Here is a 20,955-nt window from a genome sequence, read left to right on the forward strand (position 1 = left end):
CAGACTGCTGTCACCGCTCTGTAAAAGCCTCTCCCTCACCAAAGACCCAAACACAGCTAAAACCAATCTACACGAAGGAATGAAAGATGTAGCCGAATGGATGAAGAACAGCCGTTTAAAACTTAACTCAGACAAAACGGAAGTCCTCATCTTAGGATCACCCCCCTCCGCCTGGGACGACTCATGGTGGCCACCGGCCCTGGGTACAGCACCCATACCGACAGACCACGCACGTAACCTGGGCTTCATCCTAGACTCCGCCCTCACGATGACCAAACAAGTCAACGCCGTCTCATCTTCATGCTTCAACATCCTACGCATGCTCAAAAAAATCTTCCGCTGGATCCCCACCGAAACAAGAAAGACAGTCACCCACGCACTGGTCACTAGCCGATTGGATTATGGAAATACCCTTTACGCCAGAACCACAGCCAAACTACAGAAAAAACTCCAACGCATCCAAAACGCCTCAGCCAGACTCATACTGGACATCCCCCGTCAAGGTCACATTTCCGGTCACCTGAAAGACCTCCACTGGCTCCCCGTCAACAAGAGAATAATGTTCCGTCTCCTCACCCACGCACACAAGGCCCTCTACGACCTAGGACCCGAATGCCTCAACACACGACTATCCTTCTACACACCCACCCGCCAGCTTCGATCATCCGACCAAGCCCTCGCCGCAGTTCCGCGCATCCTTAGATCCACCATGGGAGGAAGATCCTTCTCCTACTTAGCGGCCAGGACCTGGAATTCTCTCCCCACTTACCTCCGCCGTAAACAGAACCAACTCTCCTTCAGAAAGCAGCTAAAAACCTGGCTATTCGATAAGTAATGCACCCACCCTCCCCCAAGCGCCTTGAGACCCTCTGGGTGAGTAGTGCGCTATATAAATTCTTGAACTTGAACTTTAACTAGGCAGGTAGCAGATACTCTTCCTACCGAGCAACCTTTTAAAAAAAACTGAAAGGATTAAGCTTAAAATATATTGTGAAATTCCCAACAGCATAGAACATCTGAAATCAATGTAAAGTTGGGAGCAAACCTATCACAGGCACAAATTCCAACTACTCGCACACAAAGATGCCAGAATTGATAGGGCACAACGTTGAGCTCTTGAAAAGGCGTTTTATCAAGTGAACTGATTAATCGGCTCTAGGATGCCCTAAAAGAATTGTATCCTATTACAGTTTAAAGTAGTAATCCATAACTAAAACCAGTTCTCACAACTGTATGGTAAAGCAAGGTGAATAATAGTATAGCTGTCCTGTACTGGTCCTAATATTAATCTGGTCTCAAGATAATGCAAGACAACACCAGGAATGTTATTAGTACTGTGATGTAGAACGTGCTTATTCGATAGTTATGTTTCTGTAATCAGTTGCAGATATTACAATACACAATTTTCTTTAAAATAAATATAAATAGTATGCTCCAAAAATACAGAACTTTAAAAGAGGCAGTCAATAAAACTGTACTTTAATGGAGTAGTTAGTTAACTGGGGCATTCAGATTCACCACAAACCAGATTTTCTCTTACCAGCAAAAAAAATGACCTAAAAACACACACTTTCTGTTTTTACTTCGCAGATCTGGTCATGGGAGTGCGAGGAGTGCAGGTAGAAGGATGACATGCCACTGTGCATCATCCATCTTTTCACCTTAAAGGCAAAGCGGACCTTGCAGCATCAGTTACACTCAATAATTGGGAATATGGGATATGAGAATATGGGAGGAGCCGAGGCGGACGGACGTGGACCGTCTCGGCTCCCGGCCCGCGCGCTGCTCCGGCCTGAAACCAAGCGGCCTTAGGCAGCCCTCCGCGACGCGCACGCTTCCTGACTGAAGCGGGAGGTGTGGGGCACCTGCAGGGCTGTCCCGATCGCTGCTGGTGCCCGTGGAGCGGCGTTGGTGGATTGCTCCCGATCCCTGCCTGGACCCAACATGGCGGCCGCCCGTTACCAGCCCGGGCTTAACAACAACGACGAGGAGCGGAGCCTGTTGCGTCCTGCCGGGGGAGAGTCTGACGGGAGCTGGTCACCCGAGCGGTATGTAGGGCTCCTACCGCGCCAACCCCCTCCCCACCCCCCCCCCCCCCGCCCCCGCCACCCGCCGAGACTCTGCGGTTACACCCGAAAGGGGCCGGTGATTGACGGCGGCGCCCTCTGCTAACGACGGCGCTGCCTCGAGACTATCCTCACCTACCTGCTCCGGGGGGCCATGCATCCATTTTTCGCAACACACGGGCCTGGGCCCGAGGTCAGAAATGTGCCCCCCCCCCACCCCCCCTCACTGACCACGCTGCTTCGCGCAAACGGTGCCTGACTCCAAGATGGTGCCCTTGGGGACACGCTTCCGATGACCGGCGGACACAGGCTCCAGGGACACGAACGCATGCCAGGGGAAACCTTTGCTTCAAACTTTGCTGCCTTCCATCTCTGCCTGGGCGCCGGGGGTCTTTCTCCCCTGACCCTCCTCTGGTCTCCGGATTGAACTCCCCTGCCCAGCTCCTCTTGAACGATGAGGCTGCGACTTTGCTGCGGACTGCCTGTCCCCCCCTGGACCTGCTGGCTATGCCAGCCCTCTTTCTTAACCTTCAGACTCGGACCTTCGCGCTCCCCGCCATTATCTCTATATGACGTGCCTCTTCTACTAACTTTTTCTTCCGCCATTTTAGTGATCTCTCACTGTCCTTTTGACTTTCCTACTGTCTCTCTTATTGCCTCTGACCAGTATAGGCCTAGAGTATATCCATTTGTATCTCCTCCTCGTGTGATTCTATCTCTTGTACATTTGCAATTTTTTTTCTTTTCTATTTGCACCTTTTTGTAACCCGTGTAATCCTAAGTCAGCTGAAATTCCAGGAGCCTAGTCCCGACAGCTCGACGACTTTCGGAGGGCTGGATGAGGTCCCCCGCTACACGGCGGAGGAGGGCACTGGACATCGAATGCTGTCTTATGTAAAGCGCTCTGATAACCTAATCGGTTCAAGATCCTGAAATGTGCAACGTAACTGATTCTATGTAAACTGCTGTGACAACATGTAACGGAACTGGTGCTATGTAAAGCGCTCTGATAACCTTATCGGTTCAAGTTCGCGCTATAGAAAACTCTAAAAATAAAATAAAATAAAAATAAATAAATAAAATAAGTTTAGCACAAACAGAAGGGCAATCTTCCTTCCCACGCAGACCCGATATAGCACAAGTACAGCAGTGCAAGGAGGATCAATTCTACAGTAAGACAGGGTAGAGTTAAGCAATCTGCCCCAGTTTGTGCTGCTGTTAAAGGATCTGCACACACAACTGCTACAGGAGTATACAAGCCTCGATCTCCACGGAACAAAAGCCAACTGATACATTCTGTGAAAAACCAACAGAAGATCCACTGTCGAACAGAAGGTCTATATAAAATAATTCTTAGGTCAAGACAAACAATTCTTAATCAAATAGGTCTAGTGAATTGTTATGGCTTTTTTAGGAAATGGTCTTTATTATACATAGATGCAAACACTTTCTAAAATTAGAACTATAAAAATTACACATCTGAAATAATGATATTTATCAGCAGAAACAGTCAATTTAATAGAGGTGAAATTCAAAGTTTATTAACAACATAATATACAATCTCAGTGGGCCTTTACTGATCCTAAAGCATAATTAGCAACAGGCCATCAATCTTAAGATCACTACTAAGTACTGCTTTTATGAAAACTCAACTAATTCATGATTTAAACCAAAAAATGTACCTGGGCCAACAAACGGCATTGGAGGAGCCACGATATGGCACACAACTGCTGCTGCAGCTCTCGCCTCCAGAGTCTGCTGAACCTAAAAAGCAAAGTCAGGGTATGTAACATGAACCAGACTAGTAGAGAAAAAAACACTGCTAGGCTGATGACTGTCACTCAGATGCCACAAGGCATGTCTTATCTTGTGCCACTCAGATCGGATTCATTGGGAAAACTCCACTATGACGGTGAATGCCTTATCATACAAGGTCACTTCCTCACCGTCAGTTCTGAATGCATATCTACAGTGTGCAGAGCAAGGGTGCGGAGACCCTAAAGATTTCCTTGGGGCTCATCTCTGTATCTTTGGTGAAGAACTCCAAGGTGAGGTCTATAAACATTACTTGAGGTTTACACCTGTAAGCCTTTGAATAAAAACGTCATCCCCCATTCACCCCTGTTCCCATAAAGACAAAATTAAATGGGATGAAACAGGACCCAACCTACCTGTTGATAGGTGTTAGTTGAAATAATGGGCCTATTAACTGGTGCAGCTGGCACAGGAAGGTCCAATGGCAATGGCTCCTCTGGTGGAGAGGCTGCCAATTCACTTGCTGGCTCATCGCCCACAGTCGATGTAGAAGCTGATGGAGCAGTCTCCTGTTGTGCTACCTCATCTTCCCCTAGTGGTGCCACTGGGGTAGCAGCCTGTGGTGCTGGTGGAGCTTCCACTAGAGGTGCCACAGGAGCTGTAGCCGGAGGTGTAACCACCTCTTTAATTGGAGTTACATTTGGGGGTGTTGCTGGAGTTGGTACTGCTGGTGCTGCCGGAGGAGCAGAAACTGGAGCACCCAACACCTCCTGCTCAAATCTGGAGAAAAAGCAAATGAGAGCAATCAAAATACGCAATAGAAATGAAGACCAACATTTCATAGAGGTCACAGAAAGCAAGAAGGAAATATGTGCCAGGAGAAAAAAAACATCATCCAAAAAGGTCTCTGGGAATAGAATGCTTAGTGTCACCACATTAATAAAAGTGGCCAAACCACCATGGACCTGGCATCCCAACAGACCACGGAGAGGACCACCCAAGTCACAAAAGCATAGAGACAAGACGTTTCCATTTGAAGTACTTTTAAGAACAGAAACCACTTTATTAAGATAAAAAGAGGCAAGTTTTAAAAATTATATCAATCTCACTTGAATCAGTAAAGAAAAATATTGGAAAAGAGAGGGGCATCTAGTTTGCCAAGGCCCATGTTAAGGAACATTTGAGGAACAAATAGATAAATAAAGAAAGAAAAATGTGCAGCAGGTTACTCTTCTGTAAGATCAATGGTCTTCAACACCATTTCCCAATTTGTGAGGCAAGGTCCTTTGGAGTATCACTGAGCTTCACTATGTTTATTTATATATAATACAAGCGGGAAAGTTCAGACCTTTCAACTCACACTACCACAGGATATCGGCTCCCAACCCTCAGAGGAGCGGATATCATAGAGGGCAGGTATCTAGCCAACTGTTTGGATGTTCAGTGCAGTAGATGTCCATTACGGGGTGTGAAACCCCTCCAGGACATCAGTGGCAGGTTTGTTTTTTGGTGTTGGAGGAAGGAGGCAATCAATCAATCAATGGGGGGGGGAGTGGGGGGGGGGGGGGTGTCCACTACTGCTTGAACAGCCAGGTCTTGAGTTGCTTCCTGAAGGCGAGGTGGTCCTGGGTCAGGCGGAGGTGGGTCGGGAGTTCCATGTCTTGGCGGCGAGGTAGGAGAAGGACCGTCCCCCTGTGGTGGCTCTTCGGATGCGGGAGGACGGCGGCAAGGGCGTGGCCGGTCGATCGTAGCTGGCGTTTGGGAGCGTAGAAGTTGAGGCGGCTGTTGAGGTATCCCGGGCCTTGGTTGTGTAGGGCTTTGTGTGCGTGGGTGAGGAGTCGGAAGGTGATTCTCTTGTTGACCGGGAGCCAGTGCAGGTCTCTCAGGTGTCCGGAGATGTGGCTGCGACGGGGGATGTCCAGGATGAGTCGTGCTGAGGCGTTCTGGATCCGCTGGAGTCTCTTCTGGAGTTTGGCGGTGGTTCCGGCGTAGAGGGAGTTGCCGTAGTCCAGACGGCTGGTGACGAGGGCCTGGGTGACAGTCTTCCTGGTCTCGGTGGGGATCCACCGGAAGATCTTACGAAGCATGCGCAGGATGTTGAAGCACGACGAGGAGACGGCAGAGAATTTACAGTGCCTCGGACTGTGTTCGGCACCAAGTCTCACTTCCTCCACCTGCAAAGCCCCCACTACTCCTCACACAGAACATTTTTGACAGGTCTGGAAATGAGGAAACAGAAAAAAACAGTAATGTACATCCACAAGTCACAGACTATAAACATAGGTGTCCAGTGGTTGGATAAACTAGTACAGTACTGATATTGCAGTATTAGATTTAAAAAAAGAAAACTTTATTTTTATGTCGGTAGCCCATACCCACCATCTGAATGGCATGCTTCATCATAGGCTTCATCCTCACACGGGTAATAGCAGTCGTTAGCATGGGCTACCTCTCTTAAACTCTGTTAATGGATGTTTTTACAGCAGAGGGCCTATGAAGTGTAGGTGCAGTAGGGGTGACCTGAATGGGTGACTGAGGAGTGATTGTCCCTACCACCTCTAATACAGAGATACTAACCTGTTAAAAACACCTTATTTAGGACAAAAAAAATGTATTCTCGTCCCTGTGTGATAGAATAAAAACAAATGGGAATAATTCAACCCTTTTAAAGGGAAATCTTACAGCTCCTAGCTTGCCCTTCTCTGAGGTGGTGTGAGCTTTCTTCACGACCAAGGTGTAAATTTCTGTGTAGGAAGGGCTTAATTTAGTCTGTATAATGTGAAAAGGAAAGAAAGATCTTGTACGGAATCCTTAAGGGCACCTCAACTGACAAACTGAGGTGCTTTAACAATCACATTGTCAATTATAAGACCTATTTGTTTCCTTTTCACATTATACAGTCTATATTTGGCACCAATAGTGTCTAATTTTATAAAAGGACGGTCTGAACCCCTTCCCTCAGTGATAAGTCATCCTACAAGTGCTGCTTTAGGAATAAACCAAAATACTCTCAAATTTTAACATACATTCATAAAAGCAGGCATAATCTACTAGGAGCTACTATTTCGGATTGTAAAGTAACAATGCTTTCTGGTTGCCCCACTAACCGCACAGTGCCAAAATTCATTAGTTCATGCACAACAAACTAACCATACTTGGGGGATGATACAAACCCAAGGACCCTTTAGTACTAACCTTTTTTTCTCAGAGATTAAATCAGGCAACAGCGGGATTTGTTTATTTAAGGTTTTGTATTGTGTCAAACAGGCTACCAAGTCACAGCCTAGCTTAAAGCAATTCTTACTGCAAAATGTACGTTAGTATTTGAATATTAATAGAGCTTCAGCAGCACAACATTGCAACAAACTTTACAGTTAAGTGGTCTATAGATTATGGATTCACAAAATTATGGCCCATTGCGGGAGAAGGGGGAGGCTTGCTTGATAATAGTCTTATTAGCAGCAGGGAGCAGCTGTACTTATTAGTAGTAGAAATAATACTTTTGGGGAGATTTCTCCTGCATGGCATTTTTATTATCTAAACCTCCAACTTTTTTGCAGATAACTTTAGTTAACTAAAGTTCACAAGAAAGTATAAGACGTATATCCTGGTCCCCGAAGAACAATTTAGTTTGCACCCTGAATCACCAGAACATCTGAAATAAGTGGCAAATCAAACCAACATAATGCACAAGTGCCATAACAAAAACAATATGATGCAGTCCAAGCAGGAAGATTGGAAAAGCATCTAGTTGTAGGAGGTCTTCCACTGAAGTTAAATCATAGAACACACTCTGAACCCTTTAAGATAATCTGCGGTAAATAAAAAGATCCATGTTGAAGTACTAACGCATGTTCACATCACAAGGCAAGCACATCTGCGGCGTTCCCCAAATCTCATCCCTCAGCCAAACACTTATCAACATCTACATGAGACCACTCGCAGACATCGTCAGATCACACAACATATTTTCCTACACCAATGGCACACAGCTCATCCTATCACGGTCTGCCAACCCCACCTCAAAGAAGTCCAACTTCCACAACTGCATCAAGAACGTTTCAGCATGGATTAAGGACAACTGCCTAATGCTCAACACGGACATGACTGAAGTTTTGATCTTTGGCAAAAACACTTGCCTTCTGGAACGCCTCCTGGTAGCCACTGGAACTCAGACCCCACCCCCACGTCGAAAAACCACACCCGCAACCTCTCCATCATCCTAGACAGTAAACTCTTCATAAAACAGCAGGTCAACACAGTCACATCAGCATGCTTCCAACAAACGCTCCACAAAATCTTCAAATGGCTCCCCATCACCATCAGGAAGACAGTAACGCATGCCTTCATCACCAGCCCACTGGACTAGGGCAACACGCTCTATGCAGGCACCACCATCGAACTTATGCAAAGACTCCAGACAATCCAGAACGAAGCCTCCAGACTGATCCTCAACCTGCCCAAGGGAACCCACATCAGCCAGCACCTGAAAGACCTCCAATGGTTCTCGCTCCAGAAGAAATGCTGTTTTAAGCGACTGATTCATGCCTACAAAGCCTTCCATGACCTAGGCCCCACCATCTCCACTTGCACCATCCTCCCAGCAACCTCCACTCCAAAACACCTCGATCTCGCACAGCTCCTATATATATGCCACACCGGAGGATCCTTCTTCTTGCCGCCAAAGCCTGGAACATCCCCCCCACTCCACCTCAAAACCTTGCTACATTTTACTTTCATCACTTCGTTCTGCAAAAATCATTTGCATGAAAAGAATACATCATTTTTTTGCAAATTTATTAAAGAAGTGGCATGGTCTCACCATGTTCAGTGATGCCTTCTTATTCATTTTGCAAATATGTGGAACCAGACTACTGCTCGTACTGCAGATCAGTTCCAAGCACTCAGCATGTCCTTGCCTATGATCTATACTTAATCGATTGGCCCTTTTAAAAAAATTATTAACTTTTCCTCAAAAAGAATTGAGGATAGTTTCTTTTGGAAACCAGACTACGAGCAATTCTAGTTTTAGATGGCAGGTTCATGAGCTGATCGACAAGTCATTTAATTGAACCTCTCAGTGTGGCTATGTCAAAGGGATGTATGACGTTACCACGCATACCATTACCACGCATACCATTACAACGCGGTATTTACAACGCATACCGTTACAACGCATAGCACTTTGAGGTGCTGGATAGTGGTAAGTATAATTTTATATTCCAACTCCAGTCCCCGTGGACACTAGGGAAGGTGTTGGATATAAAATTAAACTTATTCCCTATCCTAGAGCGCCCCCCAGCGCAATGCGTTGTAATGGTATGCGTGGTGATGCCTGCGTTGTAAGTGTAGTGCGTGGTAAAAAATGCGTGGTAAACGTTGTATACCATGTCAAAGGCATACTTGACTGTGACAGTCTGGCACTCGTTGATGCAGTCCGTTGGCAAACCAATGGGAAAGACAGATGGGACAGGCAGCTGTTGGTGCTTCATATCTTTCCCTTGTGCAACTACTCAATGGGGTAAAAGCGGAGGACCTTCCAATCCAAGTCACTCCCCAACGTGTTAGGGGTAATGACAGGTGTAAAGCCACAACCTGGGCTAGGAATGAGCACAGTACTTTCAAACTGTAAATCTCCCATTAAACATACACATGATCTTTTATCCCCAATAATCGACTCTGGGTTAAGGGGTCTCATGGGTATTCCTAGCTAATTCCACCCCAGGTTTAAATTTAAAAATGAAACAGGGCCACAAGAAAGAGGGCGGAAGAGCCATTATGAAGCACGTAGCTCTTCAGTTAACACATCTACCTCAATGGGACTCAGACAGATTTGATACGTTGAAATGTAAAATCTCAGCAAACTTTCATGGTGCAAGTGGTATACCGGCACCAGACACGAAGGAGTATGAATTTATGTATGTATTACTACAGCACAAACCTGGCAAAAATACAGTGGAGTTATCAGAGGTGATTACCCAGGTTTATCTGCTGAAAAATCATTTCTCTTAGGTGATTTGATGAATGCGCTCAATAATATACTAGCAGCAATCTTTTTTGTTGGCAAAGAAACAATTGGTCTAAAGCAATCTGACAACTGTGCCACATACCAAGCATCACATACTCTACGCTTGGTGTTTGACACTTGTTTCTTCTCTCGCAAGAATGGACATTCTTATTTGTCCCAAGAAAGCATGAAGAAACAGCAGAAAAGTAATTTAAGACAGGGTTGACAGACAGATAATTAGTCTGGGATATTTAAATGTAAAAGCAATGTCAAGAAAATAGAGGGTAAATTAATGAAATTAGAAATGGAGCAAGAGATAAATACAAAGATTCTGTTACCCAGATTGTATGATATGTTCCATAAATTTGGCCTGTTTTTAAAAGTAAATAGCATCCGATTCACCAGAAAAATGCCCGGTTTAATAATCTATTAAAAGCAGAAAAATTGAAAACCAAAGCGAAAGCTTTATAGTTCACATAGCGATTCCTAGAATATTCATTATCAAGGCAAAAGCACACCTCTTGATGAAGCTGATTAACCCTCACAAAATCCTCTCTCAGTGTTAAACTAATTTCGAAAACGCAGATGCATAAAGCAGTCAGTGCCTAGTACACAAACGTTTTGCAAAATGTTGTTGGTTTCTTCCAAGTCAAAATTCAATCCAGACATTTAGTGACAGAAACAACCTAAGCCCTTTTACCCGGGCTACAGACAGGGGTGCAGGGCAAGGCATCACCTAAAAAATGGGAGAGCTTTGACCCATTAGACAGGCAGTCAGAGGCAGCCATGTCTTTGATTAAATCAGGATTGTGCGGTGTCTGGAAACAGCTGGGGCCAGTTCTATCTGATTCAAGCAAAAAAATTCAACAAAAAACACAATAGGTGTGGTTCTGAAAGTTTAGAAGAAGGGTTACATGACCCTCTTACTAAAGAAAGCTTCAGTGGACCAACAAGAGACTGCTGGTTATCGACCAGTTACTTTGCTATATGCTTTGGGGAAAAGCTTAAGAAACTCTGGTAGCCAAACAACTGGTTGCCTTAACAGAAATAGTTGGCTTCAATAAATGATGCACTCCACTCAATATGGAGATCCACAACAACTTATAAAAATAACACATATTATATATATATTTAGCCACCAGAATAAATACGATCAGGCAGGTACAGGTCGAGATAGAAATACTTTGTTTTCAAACGTCAACACTCATTGTAATTTTCAGAGGCTGCAAAGTTATCCTGACAGGAAAAACAAATATGCCAAACAGGTAGAGTACAGCGACTTACAAGACCAGTCTCCTGGCCTTACAGTGAGTAGGGGGCAAAGTCCAAGGCAGCACCAAGAGGTCACACTGGGCGACAAAGTGCAGAGGCGCAATAAAGCGGTGGGGGCCCAGTATTGGTCTATCGGGATAGGTCTTTGTGAAAAGGGGCTGTAGTTTTGGACTGGGAGACTAATCAGGCTGAACGAACAGGTAGGCTCAAGTCTTGCTAAACTCGGGGACGTGGGGACACCACTGGTCCTCTTCTCCACGGGCGACGGGTGCAGAAGTGCCTATAGGCATCGGGTTTTTGTTACCAGGAGCACTTAAGGTCAAGGGGGCCTGCAAACAGAGGCTTCAGGTGGCATCGGCGAGTCCACAGTGGGTAAATCAAAGGTGGGCTTTGTTTCTGGAGGGCAAGGGGGGTGGGGGGGAGGAAGAGAACGCTGGCACCATTGGCCCCCTTCAGCTCGGGCTAGGCCGCACGGGTACAGTGGTGCTTTCCAGTGTCTGGTTTTTGACAGTCCGGCGTGCTCTTGGGTCTTTTTGGGATGCCTGCAGGATACAGCTCACCTGCTCCACTGGAGTTCCTGGTTTTTAGGTCTCGCCTGTCGATGCGCATGCGCATCGAGCAAGCGAGACTATGGGGGCTCATCCACTCTTTATCCAACTTGCAAGGAATCGTGGCGATTCCTTGCAGTGCCCGTGACTTTTAAGCTCAATGCGCATGCGCATTGAGCTTAAAAGCGCGTGCACATGGCCCCAGCCGCCTGCCTTGCCTACTCTCCCGCCCCCTCACTTCTTGATTGCACGGCCGCTAGGCCGTGCCTCCCCTACTCCTCCTCCTACTCTCCTCCCCTCCCGTCTGTTCCCGCACTCCTCCCACACCCCCGCTCCGCCCCCTCACTCTCTCTGCCCGCCCGCTCGCCCCTACTGTGAAACCTAACCAATCGCTAGTTGTATGGAAATAAAGAGGTGGGCTCTTTAAATAGGACTTGAAACCACTCCGTAATTTTACTTATAATTGTTTAGAATTATTTCCGTGAAAAGATAGCCTGAATGGGTGTAGGCAGTTAATACGTTTTGAATTCTGCTATAACCATTCTCGGTCTGTAGTGCGTAATGTTTGGTTGCAAAATCAATGTTAGTCCTGCTTTTATTTTTATCATGAGACCAGTGTTGGTCCTACATTTGTGTCTGCTCGGGATGAGCTAACGCGAGAGCGCCTAAATAAAGTTAGGACTGCTGGGCGAGTTGCGAGTCCTGTGAAAGGAAGGGGAAATCCTCTGTCGTCCGCACTACGAATTGGGTAAGCACCGGTTTGGTCTCCCGCTGTCTCGCTGTTTATCATATGGCGAGCAACAGAATCGGGAACGCGTAAATTTAGACAGTGTCCCGGGATACTAGGTCTAAGTCGGCATTATCAGCCGTATAAAGGGAACGTGTATGTGTCAACGCGTCCCTGAGTTTCACTCTCGAGCTACTAATCTCTTCTAATCTGCACTGCAAGTTGTACACATGGGGACGCATAACTAATACCACGTATAGTGGCCTTATGGACATATAATGAACACCATGTCCCGAGGTTTCTTCTTTTCTTTCTCTTTTTATTTATTGGCAATGTGAGTAGAGCACTTGGGGACTTTATATTCAATACCGCGTTCTCTTTGTAGATACGTGGTAGCTGTCTGAAATGGCTTGAGTCTCCCGAAATAACACGGTTGACATTTATTTAGGTAATTGATGAGTCTTTTTCTTTGAAGTTTATATGCTTCACGTTCCGTGCCCGCCCGCTCTCCACTCCATCAGGCAGCCAGCTTCAGGAGAGCAATCTGCGGGGTGCCGCCATTTTAGCAGCACGGGCACATGGATGCTTCACGTTCTATTTCATTCTGCATTTCTTAAGGGGATTTGCTTTTTTGAGATGATGTGACTATGCAGTCACCCCCTAACCCTCACCCCCTCACTCTCACCCCACACCCTCACCCCCTCACCCTCACCCCTCACCCCCTCACCCTCCACCCTCACTCACCCTCAACCCCTCACCCTCACCCTCACACCCTCAACCCTTCACCCTCAACCTCTCACTCACCCTCACTCACCCTCAACACTTCAGCCTCACCCTCACTCACCCTCAACTCCTCACCCTCACCCACACTCACCCTCCCTCAACCCCTCACCCTCACTCACCCTCACCCTTCCTCAACCCCTCACCCTCACTCACCCTCACCCTCACTCACCCTCACCCTCACTCACCCTCACTCTCACTCACCCTCACTCTCACTCACCCTCACTCTCACTCACCCTCAACCCCTCACCCTCACTCACCCTCAACCCCTCACTCACCCTCACTCACCCTCACTCACCCTCAACCCCTCACCCTCACACAGTGCAATAGGTCTCGGAGCATTTGAGTTAGAGCTTTTAGAAATGTTTATGGCTTTTTTTTTTAATTCTTTAGCATTGGCTACAGGAAACAAAAATGCTAAAGATTTACAAAAAAAAACATAAACAATTCTAAAAGCACTAACTCTAATGCTGCAAGACCTATTGCATTTCCAATGCTTGTTGGGTGAATTGCTGGCAGATCTACCAGGCTTTGGAGAAGCAGCAGGACAAGGTGAGACCATGGTTAAGATACGACCTCTGGCACTGGTGTCTTTGAAAAAACAAACACAGTCTGGTTCTCTAACTCATTGTTAAGCAACAGAAGGAATAATGTTTGACACAGCCTCTGTTAATAGGTCATGTAATAATATCCAGAGGCATTGTTTGCACACATTGGGCGAGTGCTAAATGTTTACTATCTGTGGTCATGTGATCATGGCCATTTTCTACTGGCCGAAATGAGTCATGGCGATTGTCAAATAAATCACTAGAAAAAATTGTGTCTACTCTTGCCTTCTTTTCCACGGACATAAAGAAATAAGGACAAGCGTGCTCTCATACACACACATACATACACACAAACATAATGTATTTTCTGCAAAGGATAAGGACACCATGAAAGATTAAATGAAATAATCTAAAACGTCAGTTATTTTAAGAATGATTAATTAGCTTTTTTTCCTACCCCCCCCCCGCTATCCTCCCCTCTCCTCCTTCAATAATTAATTAGCAGTAAAACTTAATGAGATGTGTAAATAGCATATCATTTCATAAAACATGTATGACACTAACTTTGGGTAAATATTAACCCCATTTTAGCTTCTGCATAAAAGGAGAGGACGATAAAGTGGGACATTGTTTCAGAAAATTCATATTCAATGATGTGCTGAAAGCTTTTTCTAAGAATTCTTTTTGCATGCCATCATTATCATGACTGCATTTCTATAGCGCTCCTGGCATTTGAACTCTGCTGAAGACGCATTAGTCTCTGCCAAACAGCGGAACAGTCCATACCCATTTTGCTCAAGATATTACAACAGTTTGGAGAGGTATTCAGCCTTAAATTGAATCCCGGGAAATCCAAACTAGTACGGTGGGAAGATTAGCCAAGCATCCAGAAGGCAGACGTCCGGTGCTCGGACTCCTATGAGTGACAACGGGCCTTCGATATTTGGGGATTAAGCTGGCAAATAAACCTGCCTTATATGCAGAACTCAACGTAGAGAGGGTGGTGGAGGGGACCCCGGGATGAGTGATTCTGGAGAGAACTGCCTCTGTCTCTTATGCGCAGGATTGCTATTACAAAAAATAATTATCTTATCACAATGCCTTTACATGCTACAGCACTCACTGTATAAAAATCCCAGTAACTACTTTCTAATCCTGAATGGTTTGCCGATTGATCTCCTCTGGGTCACTAAACGTCTAGCAACGATGCAGAGAGAGTGGAAATACGGGGGCCTAGAGGTACCATGGCTGTAGTACTATTATATGGCCGCTGAGCTCCAGTAATGCAATTCATTGGCTGGATGATCAGGACAACTGGGAAACAGCTACTGGCAGGCACACGAGGGGAAATCATTGTCGGAACTGTTGATGCCAGGTACAAGGTTCCCATCCTCCTACCCATACATAATACAGCATGTGGCAGGAATCTGGGAGACTACAGTTAATTTAGTACATCAAACTCACCTCACACCTAAAACTCTTAAAAAAATATATGCGGGGGGCGTGGCTAGCAGCCAACGATGGCGGCCGCAGCTTAGAGAGGCTCCCGTGACGAGGCGGCTTCCCACTCAAATCCGTCATATTTATCCTGATTTTCGAGGTGCTTAGAGGGGTGGATCGGACCCAGAGGCCGTGCAGCACCCGGTGATCCAATCTTGGGACGGCGCGATCATCGCTTGGCAGAAGGCGGCGAGAGGTGGGGCCTAGCGCTCTCCTGGAGGCAGCGGAGTTGTGTAAACTTGGGACCCAGCCGGAAATAATCTTTTAGCGGCGGTGGTTGGCCGGAAGTACCGGTGTCCGGGACGCACTGCCAGAACAATCCGTAATCATCCTCCGGCGGCCCGGTGATGCACGTGGGGCCCCGAGACGGCCTGTGGCGGTAGATATTCGCTGTCCACGCCCGGAGACGCAGCAAATAACGCCGGGGCTCAGGCGGCCGGACCCGCCATTTTGGGCGTTGGCTACACGTTGTGCCCCAGGCTCTCCCAGCAACCACCCCCGCGGAACCGCCCGCGATGGCGGAGCGATGAAGACCTGCGGTCTTGGAGACCTCCCAGGTGCCAACTACTGCAACGGTCGACTAACGTGACCCCCCCACGGACGACGGCAAGAAAACAAAACACCGGCCCTCCTTGATTTGATCACGGACCTGCGTTGGTCCAAAAGGATCGTCAGACCACAGCCATGTCCAACAGAGGCCCCAGGAATACCACTACTCAGGCAAAACTGGACAAATTCGCGTACGAGAGACAGACTCCTCCCAAAGAACAGCGCAAAAATGCGGGGAAAACGCCGGAGTCTGAGGGGGCGAAGAAGGCCACACTAGAGGACGTTCTGGCGGCGCTGGCAACGGTAGGAGCGACAGCCACGGAAGTCACCCAGATACGAGCGGACCTCCAGAAAATGAATGAAAGGGTAAAGCAGGTCGAGGTGGTCACTAAATCATTGGTCGAAGATGTGTCCGAGTTACAAACGGCGGTGGAACGTCTGCAAACGAACAACAAACTACTCAGAGATAAGTTGGATGACCAAGAAGGGCGCTCCCGGCGCAATAACGTTCGAATTTTAGGAGTGCCGGAATCTGAAGACAAGGGAGCCATGGACCTCTATGTGGAAGAGTTAATCAAAACCAGACTCCAGCCCAAAGGCCTCTCGAACTTTTTTTCGGTGGAGCGGGCCCATAGAGTGCCGGGAGGCAAACCAAAGACAGGTGGTTCGCCTAGACCAATACTGGCGAGACTCTTCAATTTCAGGGACCGTGACGCCATCTTGCAGGCCGCGAGGGTTGCGCCGCCGATCCAAATACAGAACTCAAGAATTGCCTTCTTCCCAGACTATACGGCAGAGGTCTCCAGGAAGCGCAGAACGTTCCTGGAGGTAAAGAAAACTTTGAGGGAAAAGGAGCTGCCGTACTCTATGCTCTTTCCGGCGCAGCTGCGAGTGGTAGCGAACAAAAAAGTATGGTTTTTCGATACTCCGGAAACGGCCCGGGACTGGCTTGAGGGATGGCATACTGTGGACCGGCAGCGGAGGCGACACAAGTCCGACCAGGATCGTAGAATCGACAGCAGAACTGGCTCACAGGCGTCTGGACGTGGAGGAGCGGAGAGTTCTCCGTCCCGTGGTTTTGCGGGGGCTGGTGGTGAAGAATGAACCCCGTACTCCAATTCTCTTCAACAGGGCAATCGCCGACCATTTACACACTGTTGTATAAGCTGCAGTTGGACACTGGCACGAACACCCCTACGGCACGCAGGGATGCCGCCTGCTCGGGGAGGCGCTCTCCCCCCTACACGCAAGTACTCTGGTTGCGGGATGGGTTAAGCACTCTGCTCAGTTGGGGGGGCAAGTAGTTGCAAGTCCGTTAGGCAGGGTAGCAGGGAGGGGGGATGGGGGGGGGGGGGGGGGTTGTATTGTTACAGTTAGGAATGTATGTATACGGTCGAGGACAATGTTTTAATTCCTGTATGAGTCAGTACATGATGGTTGGGATGGACAATGATCGTAAGCCCCCGTGATGTCCCTTAGCTCTTCGCTGTGCACTGGCATAGCCACCATACCAGATCCACTTCTTGCCCAATACATCATGAATCCCGGTGTACCTAATGGCTGATAACTCTGTCCCGGCAGGGGGGGTAGTGGACCCTGAGTCACAGTGCCCTCCCCTACGTTTGCTGTCTTAGAATGTGAGAGGTCTAGGGGACAAGGTCAAGCGAGGGTTGGTACTGACCGCAATTAAAAGACAGCAGCCCACCATAGCCCTACTGCAGGAAACTCATCTGGTAGGGGGGGGGCTACAAAGGCCTTGGACAGGCGAGGATATAAAATGTTGGTCCACTCTGAGTTCACGTCCGGTTCCAGGGGGACCGGTATCCTAATACAGAAAAACGCACAATTCATCCCCTTACTGACTAAGACTGATGACCAGGGCTGCTTCGCGGCCTTGCAGGGGCAGTGGGAGGGGAAACTTTTTAATTTGGTCTCAGTGTATATCCCACCGGCACTGCACTCGGTTCACCTCCCAAAACTAGGTGACTTCCTTCTGACTCTCCCCGAGGGTGAGATCATCCTGGGGGGGGATTTTAATGCAGTTATGGACACACAGCTTGATAAACACCCCACGCCGGTTCAGGCTGGGGGGGGGGGGGTCTCCTACCTCCAGCGGTTTGTAGCGGCCATGGGACTGACTGACATCTGGAGACATTTACACCCTGGCACGAAACAATACACTTTCCACTCCGCTGTGCGTGGCAGCCTCTCTCGCATTGACCACTTCCTGACGCTGGGAGAGGGCCTCCAACATATAGATGCAATGGCAATTCACCCTCGAGGGATTTCAGACCACTCGCCACTCACGCTAACACTTCCTTCACAGGCACGATCACACAAACGCATATACCCCATTCACGCTACCTACTTTAAAGTTCCACAGGTTCGTACGGCCCTTAAAAGAACGACAAAGCAATATTTCCGAGAAAACATACACTCAGTGCGCTCCCCCGAGACACTTTGGGAAGCCTATAAAACGGTCCTGCGGGGACAAGCCATTGCCTCCATTACGGGTCATAAAAGACCGCTTTCTCAGGAATTGGTCAATCTGGAGGTGGCTTTGCAGGAACAGACCACGGCCCATGAACAGCACCCCTCTCCATCAACCCTTCACGCACTCACCCTTCAACAACAGCTGTATAACGACCACCTGCGCATCCAAGTGAAAGGACACATAACCGACACTCAAAATAGAATCTACGAGGTGGGTGAAAAAGCAGGGAAAATGCTGGCGTGGCTCGATAAACGAGAGGGTAATTCCAGGGGGATCCAACGTCTGAGAGACGAACATGGAGCGGTACACACAGACCCAAGACGTATCACGGAGCTACTCGCTGCCCACTTTGACCGGGTGTACACCCCGGAACGTGTGATCACACCCGAGATGGCCAAAGACCTCCTAGCCCCGATCGAGGTCCAAACATTGCCACCGGAAGCGTCAAATGAGTTGGAAGCGGACATCACTGCCGATGAAATCCAACTGGCGATTCGGGCCCTAAACCCGGGCAAAGCGATGGGACCCAATGGCATACCCATTGAATGGTACCAAGCAGTGCCTGGGACCCTTAGTGAACATCTATTGGGAATGTTTACAGAATGTCTAGAGAAGGGTTCCCTTCCGCCGGATCAGCGTGCGGCGACCATCGTAACTATTCCTAAACCGGGCAAACCACCTGATGAGTGTTCCTCTTATCGCCCCATATCCTTGCTAAATGCCGAAGTTAAGATTCTGGCTAAACTCCTAGCGACAAGAATCCTGCCCCATCTGTCGTCGATTATACACCCGGATCAATCCGGATTTATGCCACACAGAAACACAGCGTTGAATCTGCGAAGGCTGCAGGCGTGCTGGCTAGAGCAGATTCCATCAACACACCAGCAGTAATTTTGGCGCTTGACGCCAAAATGGCATTTGATCTGGTGGAATGGGCATATCTTTTTGAGGCACTGAAGCGCTTGGGATTCGGGCCCCGCTTTATCGCGTGGGTCAAACTATTATACACTGACCCGATGGCACACGTGGTAGCTAATGGCCATATCTCGCACACGTTCCCGCTGGGGAGGGGCACACGGCAGGGGTGTCCTTTGTCACCCCTGCTGTTCGCTATCTCTTTGGAACCTCTCGCGACCCTCATAAGGACCTCGCCTCTCCTCAGGGGCGTATCATGGAGTGGGGGATGGGAGGACCGACTGTCTTTATATGCAGACGATATGTTGATTTATCTAACAGACCCCGAATGCGGAGTGCCGGCTTTGTTACACATTTGTGACACCCATGGCAGCGTTTCCGGCTATACGCTGAACTGGAATAAGTCGGAACTGTATGTTTTGCTGGGGCAGGCCCCGAACCTTGGCGAGGCGTGCCCACTAACGATAGCGGGCTCGTCGTTTAAGTATCTGGGCATTCATGTCACTAGGGACCCAACGGAATTCATGGATAAGAATCTGAAGCCTCACTTGGATAGACTTAAACGAGATGTTACGTTCTGGTCGGGTCTTCCACTGACACTCCTGGGTAGAGCTGCACTCTATAAAATGATGGCGTTGCCATGTTTTTTATATGTCCTCGAAAATACACCCTATCCTGTAGCCCCTAGGTTTTTCCAGAAAGTGGCAGCGCTGGTTTCCAACCTTTTATGGGGGAACCTCCCTGCACGCATTGCACAATCCAAGCTGCACAGAGGCTGGTACGACGGGGGTATTGCACTACCTAACTTAAGACTGTACTACTGGGCAGCACACCTTAAGCCGATCAACCAATGGATTCACGCACCTCAAACCGAGCCAGCGTTCCAGTCCGACAGGGCACAATTGGGCACGAACAGACTGTTGGGTCCGTTGTATGATCACCGTAAAGTTCGTGCCTTACTGGGGCCCACTAGACTAACAGTTCAGTTGTGGCATACAGCAACAGCAGCGCTGGGTTGGAAAGGGAAGATCACCAAGATGACCCCGCTGTGGGACTCTCAGGTGCTGGGCAACATGAGGAACAGCAAGGGTTTTACACACTGGGATACTATAGGGATTTCCACGGTGGGTGATCTTTGGGAAAGGAATGGGGTGATACCTTTTGCCTGGCTAAAAGAATTGTACGACCTTGGTGACAGGGAACTTTACAGGTACATCCAAATACAACATGCATTGCTCGCAGCCCTGCCCCCCGACACACCTCTGCCCGAGTCCTCGCCATTGGAAGACCGCCTCCTTACTGATTGTATGATGGAAAGGGCAACATCACTCACTTACCGCAAACTGCTCAATAATTTCCCGGATCCAACACTCCTGTTAAAGGGGAAATGGGATGGTGACACTAGCGAAATGGACGAACATGAGTGGAATGAGGCACTTGGGTCCCCTAGGGAAGTGGGCATCTTGGCGCGAATGCAGCTAGTACAACTCAAGATACTACACAGGGTTTACTACACTAGGACCATGTTACACCGCATCCATAGGACACCACATCCTTACTGCCTTCGTGGGTGTGGGGAGGAAGGAACATTTTTCCACACCATACGGGAATGCCCCAAGATTCGGGAATACTGGAAACAGATACTCCGCACAATCTCGCAAACATTAGATCTATCGCTGTTGCCTGACCCACGGAGGTGCTTACTAAACATATGGGAGCCTACCGACCTTTCCAGATATGAACAGCTCTGGGTCACGGTAGGATTAATGGTGGCAAAACGAGATATCGCACAGC

At 48.1% G+C, this 20,955-nt stretch overlaps 1 protein-coding gene across 2 annotated transcripts in view; it reads right to left on the minus strand.

Annotated features, from left to right (window-relative positions):
* RBM42 (RNA binding motif protein 42) overlaps nt 1-20,955 on the minus strand; it is a 237,994-nt gene that overhangs the window by 200,164 nt on the left and 16,875 nt on the right. For both annotated transcript variants that reach the window (XM_086948711.1, XM_086948710.1), the window contains exons 2-3: nt 4,238-4,601; nt 3,749-3,830 (exon numbers count right to left, since the gene is read on the minus strand). In XM_086948711.1, the coding sequence (XP_086804837.1) occupies nt 3,749-3,830; nt 4,238-4,601 (446 nt within the window). The remainder of the gene's footprint in view (nt 1-3,748; nt 3,831-4,237; nt 4,602-20,955) is intronic.

Source organism: Lissotriton vulgaris, unplaced genomic scaffold (assembly GCF_964263255.1).
Source record: "Lissotriton vulgaris unplaced genomic scaffold, aLisVul1.2 SCAFFOLD_1177, whole genome shotgun sequence".
Taxonomy (NCBI): Eukaryota; Metazoa; Chordata; class Amphibia; order Caudata; family Salamandridae; genus Lissotriton; species Lissotriton vulgaris.